The sequence below is a fragment of the Erigeron canadensis genome, chromosome 7 (assembly GCF_010389155.1).
Source record: "Erigeron canadensis isolate Cc75 chromosome 7, C_canadensis_v1, whole genome shotgun sequence".
Lineage (NCBI taxonomy): Eukaryota > Viridiplantae > Streptophyta > Magnoliopsida > Asterales > Asteraceae > Erigeron > Erigeron canadensis.
In genome coordinates, this window is record NC_057767.1 from 27,621,602 (window position 1) to 27,637,630 (window position 16,029).

The 16,029-nt window shown below is 32.0% G+C and overlaps 1 protein-coding gene across 1 annotated transcript; it reads left to right on the forward strand.

Moving 5' to 3' along the window:
• The first annotated feature begins 12,797 nt into the window (after positions 1-12,797).
• Positions 12,798-13,989, forward strand: LOC122606805 (polygalacturonase inhibitor-like). The gene has a single exon (XM_043779660.1). The coding sequence runs from the start codon at positions 12,838-12,840 to the stop codon at positions 13,831-13,833; it is 996 nt and encodes a 331-aa protein (XP_043635595.1). The 5' UTR covers positions 12,798-12,837; the 3' UTR covers positions 13,834-13,989.
• Positions 13,990-16,029: the final 2,040 nt, after the last annotated feature.

Below are 16,029 nucleotides of genomic sequence, written 5' to 3' on the forward strand. Positions count from 1 at the left end.
CCTTCTAATAGTTTTAGATGGTGATATGTAGATACCATTAATTCTCTTTCCTAATTTCACCCTTGATTTTTTCACATGTTTTCATCTAAAAGTTAGGAGGATTTTTAAGCTATTATATTAAAAACATTAATCATTTCTCGATTGAACATCAATAAAAAAAAAAAAAAAAGAAGAGGTGTTTGGGGTTGTTAATGGGCCAAAGTACAATAGGAAAAAATGGTAGTATTTCCATGTAAAGTGGCTTCAGGATGAAGTGGGCCTCGACTGGTTTGTTGTTTACATGCATGGTTGTTTAATTTCTATACGGACAAATAAAGCCATACACCATACAGGTAGGTTCTCTTGTTCAAAGTCCAAACTCCAAATAAATAAATAAAAAATAGCCCAAGTAATCAAAAACTATCTTAAATATACTAAATATTCAAGTTTTTTAGAGTCTACAAAAAATACCCAGAATATGGCAAGACATCAAGGAGGAGATGCGGATCACAAGCAGGCAAGACTTGCGATCCTCAAGCACCGCTTGCGATTTTGACTTTTTTTGACTTGATGGATAAAGTTTTTTGTGAGACTCCGATTTGGAATACGTAGGAAATAAAAAGGCAATTAGGACTTTTAACATAAACACTTTACCATAAACAACACCATAAATATGAATATTCAATTTGCAAATAAAAGTTATATTTTTTTAACAATAAATATTTAATTTTTATATAAATCTATAATTTAAATAAACACTCATGAAATCTGATAGGGCAAAATCAATTGATTTGACTATTAGAAAGTGTTTTTCAGATACATACATAGGTACTGTTAACTAATTTGACAATCATATTCGATAGTGGTAAACTCAACTGATATGGCGATTAGACGGTGTTTTTAGATGCTTTTGACCATGGACTTTGTGTTATTCATCTGTTTAGAAATCTAAAATCAAGGTCCCGATTGCTTATCTATCTCTTACATATTGTAAGTATATGAAGTCTCACAAAAAAATCTTACCATAAAATCAAAAGGAGTCAAAATCACAAGGAGCGCTTACGGATCGTAAGCGGTGCTTGAGCCTTGCTTGCGGGTCGCAAGAACTCTTTGAGCATTTGTTTGTTTTTTTTCCTGACATCTTCAAAAACATATCTTTAAATGATGAGAATTTTTGAAATTTACGTTATATTCGGTTGGTGAATATGTTTGATTTACTTTTTTATCCTTTTATTATATTATATACTGGATTTTAGACCCGTTTTCAACACTGGATACGAGGCTTACAACAATATCAATGCTAAATGTTTTGATAACAATAACTGTGAACATTATTAATGCAAAAACTTAATAAATACAAAGTGAGAAAATTGTACTCTTTTTATTGAGAGATAACATAAATTTTTAATGGAGTTCATATTGCTTTGATTTAGGACTTTGTATTCCGTTTATAAATATTGCTATAAATTTTTAATAGTTTTTGAATAGCTTAATATTTATCTTTAGGTAGAGTTGTAACTATTATTCGTAATACAAAATTGTATTATGATTATCTTTAAGGAAAGTCAAAATTAAAAATTGAATAAAATTGATAGTTATGATTGGTTAATAACCTATTAGAGCACTTATATATATGATTTTGTTGGTTTGGTTGAATGTGTATGTATTATACACGTATGGCATTATGCAGTGTAACATGACAATTTATAGCATTATGCAGTGTAACATGACAATTTATATAAGAATTTTCATATAATTTGAAAACAATTAGGACTGGTTTTATATGCTTTGAAAATAATTAGAACTTTTTTTGGATTAATAATCATAACTATATAGATCAATTAATATACAAAACTAATAAATAAAAAAGGAAAAAATTGTACTTTTTTTATTAAGAGATAGAACAAATCTTGAATGAAATTCATATTTGATTAGATTTAGGATTCACTTAACCTTTTGGATTATATTGTGTTTGGGATTGGAATAGAGATTAGCCGTCCATGAGTTAATTCATAGTTTTATATTAAATTAAGTTATGTATATTAAATTAGATATTTATAATTTATACTTATCATATCATCAAATAGATCATAGATGTGGTCGATCGATAGAGTTATATGTCGACATATATATATATATATATATATATATTTAATTACTAGTCCTAATACCCGTACGTTGTATGATAGATATATAAATTGTATTATATAGAAATTCGTATATGCCACTTACATGATTTGGTGAGTATGAGATAAATTGTGGTTGAAGTAAACCGATGATCGAAGCTAAATTATAATAAACAGTTGATAAAGATAATATATGTTTAGTTATAGTTTTGGATTTACCTTATGATGTGACCAATTTATATTCATCACCCACATCATTATTGGCCATTTATTTAAGTGTTTTTAGTTGATTTTATGTGCATTTGGCGCGTTTATGGTGTTTGTTAGTGTTTTCAGGCGCTTGATAGGTTTCGTGTTCATTTGGCACATTTTCGGATAATTTATTGGCCTAGAAGTTGATTTGTATTATCGAGAGTTGTTTCAAGTAAAGAAAGATAGAAGAATTTTGCAAGTTTTCATGATGGAAAGAGAAGCCCGGATCAGTAATTTTACACTGCGACGCAATGAGGACCAATCAGACCCACTGCACCGCAGTGGTCTACAAAGAAAGGAGAATTCGATCAAAAAGTTGAGACTGCGCCGCAGTCAAGGAGTCACAGGGCCACTGCGCCGCAGTCAGCCTAGACAAAAGCGTACCCAGATCAGTTAATAAGCATTGCGCCGCAGTGGGGAGCAACATAGCTCACTGCGCCACAGTGGCTTGACGAATCTGAGGGTTTTGGACGACTTATTTGCATCAGATTTTAAGGGGTATAAATACAAACCAAAACCTAATTTTTCCAGATATCAAAAAAATCTTTCTATGAGCTTTTCTACAAGGGTTCTTCAATCTCCAAGCAAGTTTTCTTAGGCAGATTCATTGAAGATTCACAAGCACCCATCTAGATCGTATTTACTTTTATTGTCTTGCAATTTCAATTTCTCAAACGATTGGTACATCATGTTTCTTTTTCATTTTAATTATTATTTTGAATTGATCATGAGTGGCTACACGTTTTATCATCCACCTTGATGAAACTAGACGAATGATGTGATTGCAATATTTTTAATTCAAAGGGTTTATTTAATTATCGTTGTTCCGTGATCTTGATGATTTAATTCTTTTTAATAATTATTATGATATTGGTTGCATATAAATTCTTCGTTGGTGGTACCAGTTGAATGTATATGTGATTTTAAAATGGTTGTTTGTCTATGAGCAATTATCACTAGTTTATGGTATGATAGTGAATATCATTGAAAAGAGTAATTTTGTCAACGTAATTTATGACGGTTGGTGGTACCACGTTATTTTTACACAGGAGCAATTGATAGTTTGATAGTCAGTAAAACTAATTGTTGGAAGAGTTGTCTTGGCATCGGTGGTACCGGGTTGGGTAATTTAACTAGCAACTTAGGTGATTTGGTAATTTGTTCACGGTTGGTGGTACCACGTGAGCACCTTAATCTTTTCACGATTATCTTTAACCTCAAATGAATTTGGTCTTCATTTAATGCAATCATATTTTAAGTCGAGTGAATTCAAGGTGGATGACTTTCATTTATATTGTCTGAGACTTTCTTTACTTTTATGCAATTTGTCTTTCAAATTTATTTTAATTTTATTGTCAAAAGGATTTTCGAGGCAACACCCGTTTTTCCAAACCATTTCATCAAACAACTAGTCAATCCAATCCTTGAGAATGAACACGGTCTTACCTCTTAACTATATTACAAATGGTCAGGTCCACTGCCCGTAAGTGCGTAGTAGTAAGTTTTTAGGTGATTCTAGTTTATAAATTTCAAAGCTCGATTTAGCACATCACCTTAAATTTTTACAATCACATCAAAATCGAAACTTTTAAACAGAGTGGATGACGACAAATAATCTTGTCCTTTTGGATCGTAAACTCAAAACTTTGAATTATTCATGTTAATAACTCATTATAAGTAATATAAGTAATGAAATTGAATCTAAATACAATTAAAAAAATCTAATTTAATAAATAAGCAAATTAAAAAATACGTGTCGATTAAGGATCTTGTCGTTTAAAGAACATATCAATCCTGTTTTAGTTTATTGGTAGCTATAAAAAGTCAACAAAAGTTAAAATTGAAAATGTAAAGAAATCATGAGATATGATTGGTCGATAAGTTATTAGAGCAACTGTGCTTTAGTATAATAAAAGATAGTCATGATACCCACACGATATACGGTAGCTATATAGATTGTATCATAAATTTTTTTGCATATGTAACAAATATGATTCGTGAGTATGAAATAAATTGTGGTTAAAGTAAATCGATTATCGAAGCTAAATTATAATAAAAGTATATAATAAATTAGTATATTTTTAGTTAGATTTTGAATTTACCTTAAATTTTTAAAATCATATTAAAATTGGAACTTGTAAGTATAGTAGTTGATTGCAAATATCCTTGTGATTTTGTAAAGTAAACTCAAATTATTTAAAATAACTTTTTATTATAAGTAATATAAGCAGTATGAGTGTAGGATTGAAAAAGAAAACAATTTTATTAATGAGAAAACGATGAATCAAATAAAGTTATAATGCGTTTTGTATCTATAAGCCAAGAGTTAGAGTTTAATTCTTAGTCTAATAAGGAAATTGAATATATATACAACTTTAGAGTTTAATTCTAAGTCTAATAAGAAAATTAAAATCTATATACAACAAAAAAAATAATTTAATAATATAAATAAATTAAAAGGACACATGTCGATCAAAGATTACCACGTATCATTTTAAAAAACATCTCGATCCTATTTTAGTTTATTTGTAGATATGCTTAGAAAATTATAATGTTAACTCCTGTAACCTATATACATAAACACAATAGGCCTTTCAAGTTTCAATGTGTGAAACTATTTTTTTCTCTTTTGATTTTAAACTAACAATCTTTTCTATATATAAAATTCAAATCCAAACTAAAAAAATAACTAGAAAAAATCTGACTTGACATTATTAAAACCCTTTAATTAGTGGGTTTTGCTAATATATTTCAATTGATTGTACACATTTACTTTGAATATGAAAACCTATAGATAATAAATGTATATTTTTGCAACACTGAATTTCTCTCCCACAAAAAAATTTTCAAATTCTGTCACCGACTAAAAGCATATCATTTATGCGAAAATGTACTAACTATTTTTGTATACTAATAATACCCCATAAAACCTGTATGTATGTAGGACAAACATAATGAATAGAATTTGTTATCTTAAACCAAATGCAATTTGATACATCACTTAATACATACAGATCGAATATGCCAATTGACAATTATCACACTATCATTCTCCCCCGGGGAAGGGTCCATTGGTGAAGGTAGCAGCTGCGCACTTGAGCCGTCTTTTTTGACCTTGTCTTTCGTATCTACCTTTCTCAATTATTTACTTACGAGTATTAATTAAAGGAACAACTGTGTAATGCGGAAAGCACATTTGGACAAAAGAAAGTATTCTCCGCTGGCACAAGAATACCATTGGTGATGACGATCGGTGGTAACGACGACTATTGATTGTGTGGTGGCTTGGAGTAGTATAATTTGAAAAGCGTAATTAATGTAAATATAGTGAAGATTGCTATGGATAGACGTTTGTTAAGATTGACGAAGATGGATGAGGAATTAAGAGATTATATATTTTTGTACTTAGGATGGTTCAGGTTTCATTTTTGAGGACTTGGAATAGAATAAATTACATTTTTCGTTCATGAAGTTGACACGTTTTACATTTTCAATCCTGAAGTTAAAAAATTATCAATTTGCATCCCTAAAGTTGGCCCCCCAAGTTGTCATGTTTTTGTTGTTTTCGTTCTTGTCAAAGAGTAAATGATGCTTATACCCTCACGTTTTGGTCACGTGGGGTGAGATAACGAAAAATTTTGGACGTCGTTAGCGCTAGGACCTTAATTGAAAAAATTATCCAACTTTAGGGATGCAAATTGATATTTTTTAACTTTAGGGATTGAAAGTGAAAAACGCGCCAACTTCAGGAATTAAAATAGTAATTTACTCCTTGGAATATTTTAGAGATTTAATAAACTAAGAGGCTGAAGGCTTGGTTTGAGAAGGAAAAAGAAAAATGATGACTATAATGAATATATATTAGAAGACAACGGTTTAAAATGTTAATTAATTCAATAAAGACAATTAGATAATTTTTATAAAAAAGTGAATGTGTGATTTTTACGTATTTAAAGTTTAGGTATGTAACCACTCATATACTAATTTATAATAAATAGATGATTAAGTCTTCATATTTTTTATGAATTAAAAAATTATAATGTGAGAGTTATATACTATGCTTATGCATGTGATAGTTACATATTTTCATCTATCTTTCTAGAAAGAAAGTTCATCAAAGATAACAGAGTCACTTTGTATATCTTTTCTCATAACTATTTATCTATACTATCTAATAAAACAAATCACCTTCTTTTTTTTGAACTTTTTACCTTTGAAAACCAAAAATACTTTTTTCCTTAACAGCTCCATCTAATATACCTATAATACCCTTAATGAAATAATTTACAATATAGATCCCTCAGCACTTAAAATAACTACAGTACCATCTTTAACATTAGTTATTTTTACATTCACCATCATCGTCGCCCTCATCACCGTCCTCATTGTCGTCCCCACTGCTGCCCCCACCACCGTCACCACCCCCTCCGCCATCACTACCTCTACCGTCGCTGCATTGCGCCGACATAAGTCTATTTTTATAAAAAGAAAAGAAGAGGGAAAGAGGGAGGTTATAAGAGCATTCACAATGCCTTTAACTTATCCTCCAAAGACTAGTCTCTGTCAGCACCACCTCAGCTCCACATCAGCCCAATGACTAACCAATGACTAATCTCCCAAAACACCCACAATGCCAGGGGTAGTCTAGGACATACTATTTATTTAATTTTACCTTTTTAACCCAATATATTCTATCATCTATTTAATTATACACTTTAAATCCTCTAACTTATACAACTTTAATTTTTTTAATAAAAATACACTTAAAAATTTCATTAAAAAAACATATAATACAATAAAATAAAACATACATAATACTAATATTAAAACATAAACATACTTAATACTAACACATTATTTCATTTTAAAGCATACATAACACTAACACTCTGATGAGCGTCCATTTTGTGATAAAAACCCTATCAAAAGGCCTCATTTCTATGTCTAAAATGAGTTAATATTCCGGGACTATCGGTATTTAATGAGTCGTATGTTTATGCAAGTTCACGAAAGATACGAGAGAGGGTAAATAACATCAAGTAACTCAAGATGAAGGCCTATGAAGTTACAAGACACAAGGAGGTGATTCGGGAGCCAAACAAAGATGCACGAGAAGAAGTAGCAACTGCAGCGCCGCTAGCAACCATGCCAGCGCCGTTGGCCATCACTAGCACCGCTCACCTCAAGCCCAGTGCCGTTGGGCGGCCCAGACCAGTAACCGACTTTTATCACTATATAAGTCGAACTAACCCTCAAAACCCTAAGAGAGAGTCGATTCAGCAGCCCTAACCGCCTATATTCAACCCTAGGTTGACTTTATAGATTGCAAAGAGGTTTTGGAGCTTCTAACACCTTCCGATCTTCATCCTCAACCTAGATCTACTCTTTTATTTTACTTTCAGTTGGTAAACAATGTCTTTCATCTTTTCAGACGTTATTCCATTAATAATGTCAGGCTAGTATGTTGAATACTTGTTTGGATCAATGTGATCATGTAGACGTTTATTGTTTTACTTTATTTGTTAGAATCTATTGGAGTGTGTTTTACTGTTTATCGTAGATCCATGTTTTACTAGTTCTTCATGTTATTATCAGTTCTATATCTGAATATATTAGTTTAATTCTGATGGCTGTCTATGATCATACACCAGGACTAATATGCTAGGATGGAAAACACTAGTCGGTCTATAACTAGTTGTAAAAAGCGATTCACTTGTAACCGAGGGATCCAGAACCGTAGTAATTAGGATGAATAGAACATGATGTTTAACAATGTCAGACGTGATCCTTTTACTTGGAAACGAGCACTGTGGTCACCGGAGATAATTACTATCTGGTCATGGCTTAAGAATCGGGTAATTAAAAGATGAATTAGTAACACAAACTTTAGGTCATTAATGCTTAAACAATGAATCTAGCGAGAATTTGTTTATAGGTTAGTGTGAGTCTAGTGAAAGCACTAGTAATAAGGGAAAGTGAATCTAATGAGAATCTGAGCCGTGATTAAATTTCCAACAGACTAGGAAATGTGTAGAATAATATTTGGTCGTACCATGAGATTGGAGATGCCAAACAAGTATCTTAATTTAACTACTGTTATTAGGTCTTTCCATTATTTACGTTGTTTCTTCAGAATCGGCCTGCCCCGGTAATATTGGATTTGCATTTTATTTTAATTAGCTTTACAGGAAATCGTGACAACCCCAACAACAATTAAAATTACACATATTATTAGACTAGGTAGTGCAAGCGTCACTGCGAATGATCTTGTAACTTATCACTTGACTATACTACACTGACCAGGTTCTCTGCTCGTAAGTGTACGTGTTTTCAGATAATTACTTATAAAACTTATCATATTAAAAGCATAAGTAAAAACTACATCACACTCGGAATAGTCCGAGTATAAGTATTGTCGCCATCATTGCGATGAATGTACCGATATGGTTCAGGAGACCCTGCAGCGTCCCTGGGTTGCGGAGATGCATACTCCTCCCCAGGGTTAGTCAGGTAATCATCAGGATGACCACCACCGATAGCACCTTGCCAGAATAATGCGTGGTCTAGAGTTTTATTTAATGTGTTAGTGACAGCGGTAAGCTGGAAAATAGTTTAATTCAGCTAGTCGATCTTCTGCCGAAGATAAAAATGTACTCGTCTTCGACGATGTTACGGGCATGTGTTGCAGCTTCAAGTCGTTAAATTTCGGTTGTGATTGCCGCTTTGTTGGAAGTTATGTTCTTAATCACATTGTTAACTGTAGATCTGTTTGTATCATCGTTAAGCATGTGATCCTGCATGTCCATTTTTGCATCGTGAACGGTCATGTTTGGTATGTTGTTTGTCATGGTTCTTTTGTGAATGTGTGTTATTTTGCTTAGAAGAGTGTGTGTTTTTATGTAGAGAATAAGAAGGTAAATGGTTTGTATATATATATGATAAACAGGGACAAAAAGTGTAAAATTTTTAATATTATGAAATCTGGCCGTTGAGGGACTAATTGTGACACATTTTTAAAAATTAAATTGTTACCGTTAGATTGGAAAGGAAAAAAAATGAAACTGGAACGAGTCTCGTCCCTGGGGGGGATGGACAAGAGACTTTTGGACCAAGGACGAGTCACATCTAACGGTGTGCACTTGTCCTCCAAGCAAGAACAAAAAGAACAAAATGGTGAACGAGTGAGAATGGGTACATTGCGAATACTCTAAGATTGTATAGGTACTTTGCTAACGATAAAATATCTCACTCAACAAGAATGGTAAATGCATAATCTGTAATTAATGATGGTTTTTTCAAATATATCTAAATTATGATGTTTTTTATTTGTTGGTGGAATATCCAAAAACAAAACTAGTTAGACCAGTGTAATGAAAGTAATATAGTAACTTCGTAGTTTTTTAAAGAATCTTAGTGTTAAAGGTTATGGCATAAATATCTTATAACTTAGTGTGTGCGAGAGGGGTAACCGTGTAATGCGGCGGAAGAGCGACGATGACAAGTGATGATGACATTAACGGTGTGGTTATTAATGTAAAAGTAGTTGACGTAAAAGGATAACATAGTTAACGAAAATGGACACTTGTGAAATATGAGATATGTGTGAAGATGTTTGGTCTTATGTAAATGTGTTTTCGAGTTTAAGATACACGTGTTAAAAGGTTAGCGGTAAAAAATGTAATTCACGGGCTGAATTGTTTAAATGAAAAAAAAAAAGCTTTCTCTTTATTAGATAGTACGAGCATGGTACCCGTGCAAAGCAGCGGCGAGCCGGAGATGACGGTGGTGTGATGGCGGAGACGGATGGTGACGGTGGTGGCGGCATCAATTGATGTAAGTAAAGGTATTCGGGTTTAAAGAGAGTTGGTAGAGATATTAATAATATAATTAACCAGTAGTGTAATTTAATATTAAAGGTTGATGGTGATTTAATTAATTAAGAATATTTTGGTTAATTCGCATATCTCATATTTTTTTTAAACTTTTAACATGAGCTTATAATCTTTATCTTTATATAGTAATATATATATATATATACACACACACATACACACTCCGGTGAGAACACTTTTAAAATAAAAACGGTGAGAACACTTAAAAACATCATTTTGATGCATTAAAAGTTCATAAAACTAACATAGTGCATAACTAATTATAATTTAAGTGTTTAATAACACATTGATCCGTCAAAATCGAAAAAATCACTTTTTTTGTTTTGTGCATCCATCTTGGATGCATATTCATCAAAATGATGCATCCAACAAAAAACGTGATTTTTTCAATTTTGACAGATCAATGTTTTATTAAACACTTAAATAATGATAATTAGTTATGCACTATGTCAGTTTTATGGACTTTTAATGCATCAAAATGTAGTTTTTAAGTGTTCTCATTTGTTCCCATTTTAATTTGGTTCTTAATATATATATAGGTTTTAGGTAAAATAAAATAAGTATTAAAGTAAAACAAATAAAACAATATGTTTCTCTTCATTGAAAATCATCGTGCATCATTAAAATCATTGTGTATCATTTATTTTGTGAATCTTCGTGCATCAATTTAACCATGATCCAGGGGTCAAGATCTTGTCTTTTTTGTTTTATATATATATAAATAGGGTAACACTCCGGTGATAACACTTAAAAACATCATTTTGATGCATTAAAAGTCCATAAAACTAACATTGTGTATAACTAATTATCATTATTTAAGTGTTTAACAACACATTGATCCGTCAAAATTAAAAAAATCACGTTGGATGCATTATTTTGATGAATATTCATCCAAGATGGATACAAAAAACAAAAAACATGTATTTCTTGATTTGACAGACCAATGTGTTGTTAAACACTTAAATAATGATAATTAGTTATACATCATGTTAGTTTTATGAACATTTAATGCATCAAAATGTAGTTTTTAAGTGTTCTCACCGTGTTCTTATTTTAAGACTGTTCTTATTTGATTGTCTTATATATATATAAGACAAAGGTTCAGATTTTGCAAAAATTATATTACCAAACTAGGGGTGTTACCGAGCCGAGCTCGAGCTCGAGCTCGACAGGGCTCGAGCTCGACTCGATAGCTCGACAAGTTTTCAGTATGTAGGCTCGAGCTCGACTCGGTATAGTAAAATATGGCTCGAGCTCAGCTCGAAAAAGGCCCGACCTTAACTTGTTATGTCAATAAATATGGCTCGAGTTCAGCTCGAAACTCTAAACGCTCGACGGGACTTGACGATTAAAGTATTATAAATACATATAAATAAATAATATATCAAAAGCTCGAAAAGCTCAATAAATATTCGAGCCGAGCTATGTAAAGCTCGAGCTCGACTCGATATATATTTCGAGCTTGGTTTTATGGCTCGGGCTCGAGCTCGAGTTCGATAATAGTTCGACTCGATCGAGTCGAGCTCGAGTTGCTCGATAAAAGCTCGGCTCGTTGGCAGCCCTAGACCAAACCAAATGTTGGTGAGGGCGTTACCGCGCCATCGACCTTTGACAAAACATCGGAATCAGTCATAAATCAAAGATATTCTCAAATACAACTAGCTGTACTCCACAAGACCACAACCGTGGAAAAAGTCAAACCAATAACTAAATGCTATTGTTTATCCTTATTTCATGAGAAATATACAAGTTACAGTCTTTTTTAAACCCGTTGACCACTTGACATGTTTCCTTGCTAATTATGATTTTATCAAAAAAATGTTGGAAAGTTGGTTATGTTGAATTGTAGGAAATAGGAATAGGAACAGAAAAATATTAAAAAAGTAAATAAATAAAGTAAGTAAGAAAATATTAGCCTCTACTAAAAAAAATGCTAGTAGTTAACCTTTTCATTCGAGATACACTTTAAAAAAAAAAAAAATGATAATGACAGCCCTAAGGGTTATCATTAACAGCTTATTATATGCATAAAAAATAGTACTTTATATTTACAATAACCGTTCCCTGAATTTTTGCAAACCAAAGTATCAATTTTAATACATCAAATTAACTAATACAAATAAAATAAAGAAAAATGGATATTATCGTTAACGTATATAAATAATGATAGATTTTATATAAAACATCAACCCTGAAATTTATAGTAAATTTATAACTACTTTATTTAGATTAACGAGTAAGACCATGATGATTTAAGATGCTTGTAATAAAATACTCAATAATATGAAACTAAAAATATGTTTAAAAAATGATTGATTCCTGATTCGATATGTATATGCAAATAGAAAATGTTAAATAAACGTGCATAAAAAAACTTGTACTTTTCATATTAAAAGTCTGCTCTCTTGTTTTTATGATAAATGTACAAACAATTTATGCACCTTATACACAGCCCAAGGGCTGTATTTAACAAACTCCTATGCAAATTTATTGATGCTATAAATCGTGATCAATTTTGCTTCCCCAAAAGCTATAAACATAGAAACAAATCCAAAACCACACCAAAACAAAAAACAGACTAGCAAAAAATGAAGAAATCACTCTTCACCACCACTATCTCCCTCCTTATCATCTTTGTCTCTCTACCCATCCTTTCATACTCCCAAACTTGCAACAAAGATGACGAAAAAGTCCTTTTCCAAATCAAAAAGGCTTTTGGAAATCCTTATCATTTAGCCTCTTGGCAAAAAACATTAGATTGTTGCCAATGGTACAATGTTGAATGTGACCAAAACACAAGCCGTATCATCTCACTAACAATTTTTCAAGGCAACATTTCTGGCCAAATTCCAAAACAAGTTGGCGATCTTCCTTTTCTCAAAACATTAGTATTGCGAAAACTTACCAACCTCACCGGAGAAATCCCAATAGCAATTACGAAACTTACACATCTCACCATGCTTAGATTAAGTTGGACTAATTTATCGGGTTCGGTACCTTCTTTCCTAAGTCAACTCACAAATCTAAACTTCTTAGATTTGTCGTTCAATGATCTGACGGGATCTATCCCGCCAGAACTAGCAACGTTGAAAAACCTCAATGCGCTACATTTAGATAGAAACAAGCTTACAGGAGTCATTCCTGACTCATTTGGGACGTTTACTGGAAACGTCCCAGATCTGTACCTTTCTCACAACCAACTTACTGGCACCATACCCAAATCATTAGGGTATTTAAATTTCACCACTATTGATTTTTCAAGAAACCAATTGACTGGTGACATTAGTATATTTTTTGGGCTAAACAAGACCATTCAAATAGCTGATTTTTCGAGGAATAATTTTACGTTTGACATAACGAAAATGGTGTTTCCTGAGAGTTTGACTTCGTTAGATTTTAACCATAACAAGGTTTTTGGGAGTTTACCAACTACATTGACCGGGTTAAGTTTGCAGTATTTGAATGTCAGTTATAATAGGTTGTGTGGGCAGATTCCGCAAGGTGGTGATTTGCAGAAGTTTGACAACACTTCTTATTTTCATAACCGGTGCTTATGTGGGTCGCCTTTGGCGACTTGTGCCTGAAGTGATTTTGGCCGTAATCATCTATACTTAAGTTGAAAATATGTACTACATAGTAATTAAAATCTCCAATATATTGTTATCGTTTAAATGTAAAAATCCTTGGGATTTTGTGTATGAATGTGAGATTTCTATACATTATATTATTTTTCTTAGTAATCGTCGTATTTGAGAGTCAGTTTTGGCCTTTTGGGCTAGAGTGAATTGAAGGGGGTCGAGTATGATTTAAATGTTAATTTTAATCATGCTAGTTGTCCATAGGCTAATTATTGTGAGTAAATTCCTAGGAACCCTTAGTTTTGTAGAAAATTTTTTCTTTCTCAAACTAGCTATCTTGTAACGTTGTTGGATTTCAAAAAGCTAGATTGGTTTAAACTTTAAAATGCTTTTGCAAAGCCAATGGGCTAATTATTTCCCTCGACACAATCATGATTGGTCGCATTCTATATTTGGTTATGGTGATTATCATTTACATCATCACGTTTTTGGGCTGCTAGTAGCTTAATGGGGTTTGTGGTCCTTGTTGATTGTTTTGTTACATGTAATTCTTGTCGGTAGCCACGTGGTGGATGCCATTTACAATAGGATAATAATCCATACAACATTTTTTTTTAACTATATACGGAGTATTACTAAATGTGGTTTAAATTGTTATAACCATAGTATGAACGAACGTTTGGTGATTTACGAATCATCACTAATGGGTGAAACCTCATTGGTACCCCTATTACGTGATCACATGAACCCATAGATAAAGATTAGATATTATAAGTTGAAAACTTGCCAAAGGCAATTGGTAAGATTGTATTTTGGGATCCCATGTATGAGGCTGGTATCAGACAAGAGTTTTATGCGGTGTGCGCTTTGTGTACTAATAAGTTATATGAGATCAGAGGGTTCTCACCTATTTATCCTAAAAATAACGATTTATTGTCATAATGTTGTTTTTCAAAATGCAAAGTGGGGCTTAGTTGTTTTTTCTTCATAGTTCAGTTTTTTACTCACTGTATCAGTAGTTTGACCATCATTAGATGATACGAAGGTTGGTGCTAGCGCATTACGGCGGTTAAACGGTAATGATAATATAAAAAATGGAAGATGAATTGATATGCATGTTTGTAAATAGAAATGAGAGAAATAAGTGATTATGTGTTAGATCCTGGTAGGGTGTTTGTCTAAATGTGTTTAGAGATATAAAATTAGAGGTAATGTGTGAATTAGGGGCAATATGGGGATATTGAAAAAAATACTTAATTTACTTAATATAGAAGAATATCAATATGTTTTGTAAGGGTTTATAGATTATAGATATAAATAGATGTTAATTATTAAGTTTCGCAAGGCATACTCACATTTATTGTATTTTAATGTGAAACTATTGTCGCTTTGTGTTTTACATTGATACAATATTGAAGCACAAAATCCGTGGAAGACTAATCAATTTATTAGTAACTCGTTAATTGCTTTGAATTACAACTCAACTTTTGTTATAAAAGCCAATGAAACTTAATTGAGCGATCCCACGGTCGTAATTCGAATAATTGATGAGTTTTTTGAGCTAAATTTGAAGATCTTGATTGGGTTTTAAGATTTTTTTTTTCCTAACTAACGAGAAATTAGTGGATGAATTTGAGTTAGTTTATTACGGAATTGATTCGATATTTTAGTTTTAAGTCGTTTCTTTGGATTCAAAATAATTTCGTTAGATTCAACTAAGATGCCGGTTTTAAAAACATTGGCTTTTTGTATTTTAGGCCCACAACGCAACATAAATTTGGATTTGCTATTGACGGTAAATTTATCATTTTTTTTAAAGTTAAATTTTATTCACACAGCTTACACCACCAAAAAGTAATGAGGCCGGTTAAGACAATACAAAGTTGACAGGAAATTTATCTAACGAAGGTTACAAGATCATAACAACCGTGAATGCTATCATAGATTCGTAGTAGATGCATTATGTTATGTGTAAACCTTTCAAAATTTCAAATATCAGCCGGACAATACATGATGGTTTAAGGCTTTAAGCTGCTGGAAAGATCGATAATGGATTATGCTTGTATTGGGCCTAACCCAGATTCATAACTAGGCTATTGCTGGATTAAGTTTCCCTAAAGTTGATCCAACTTTATTAAAGTTGGATCAATTTTAGCTATTGGATTAAATTCAATGGTCAATATTACAATATGATATTTAAAT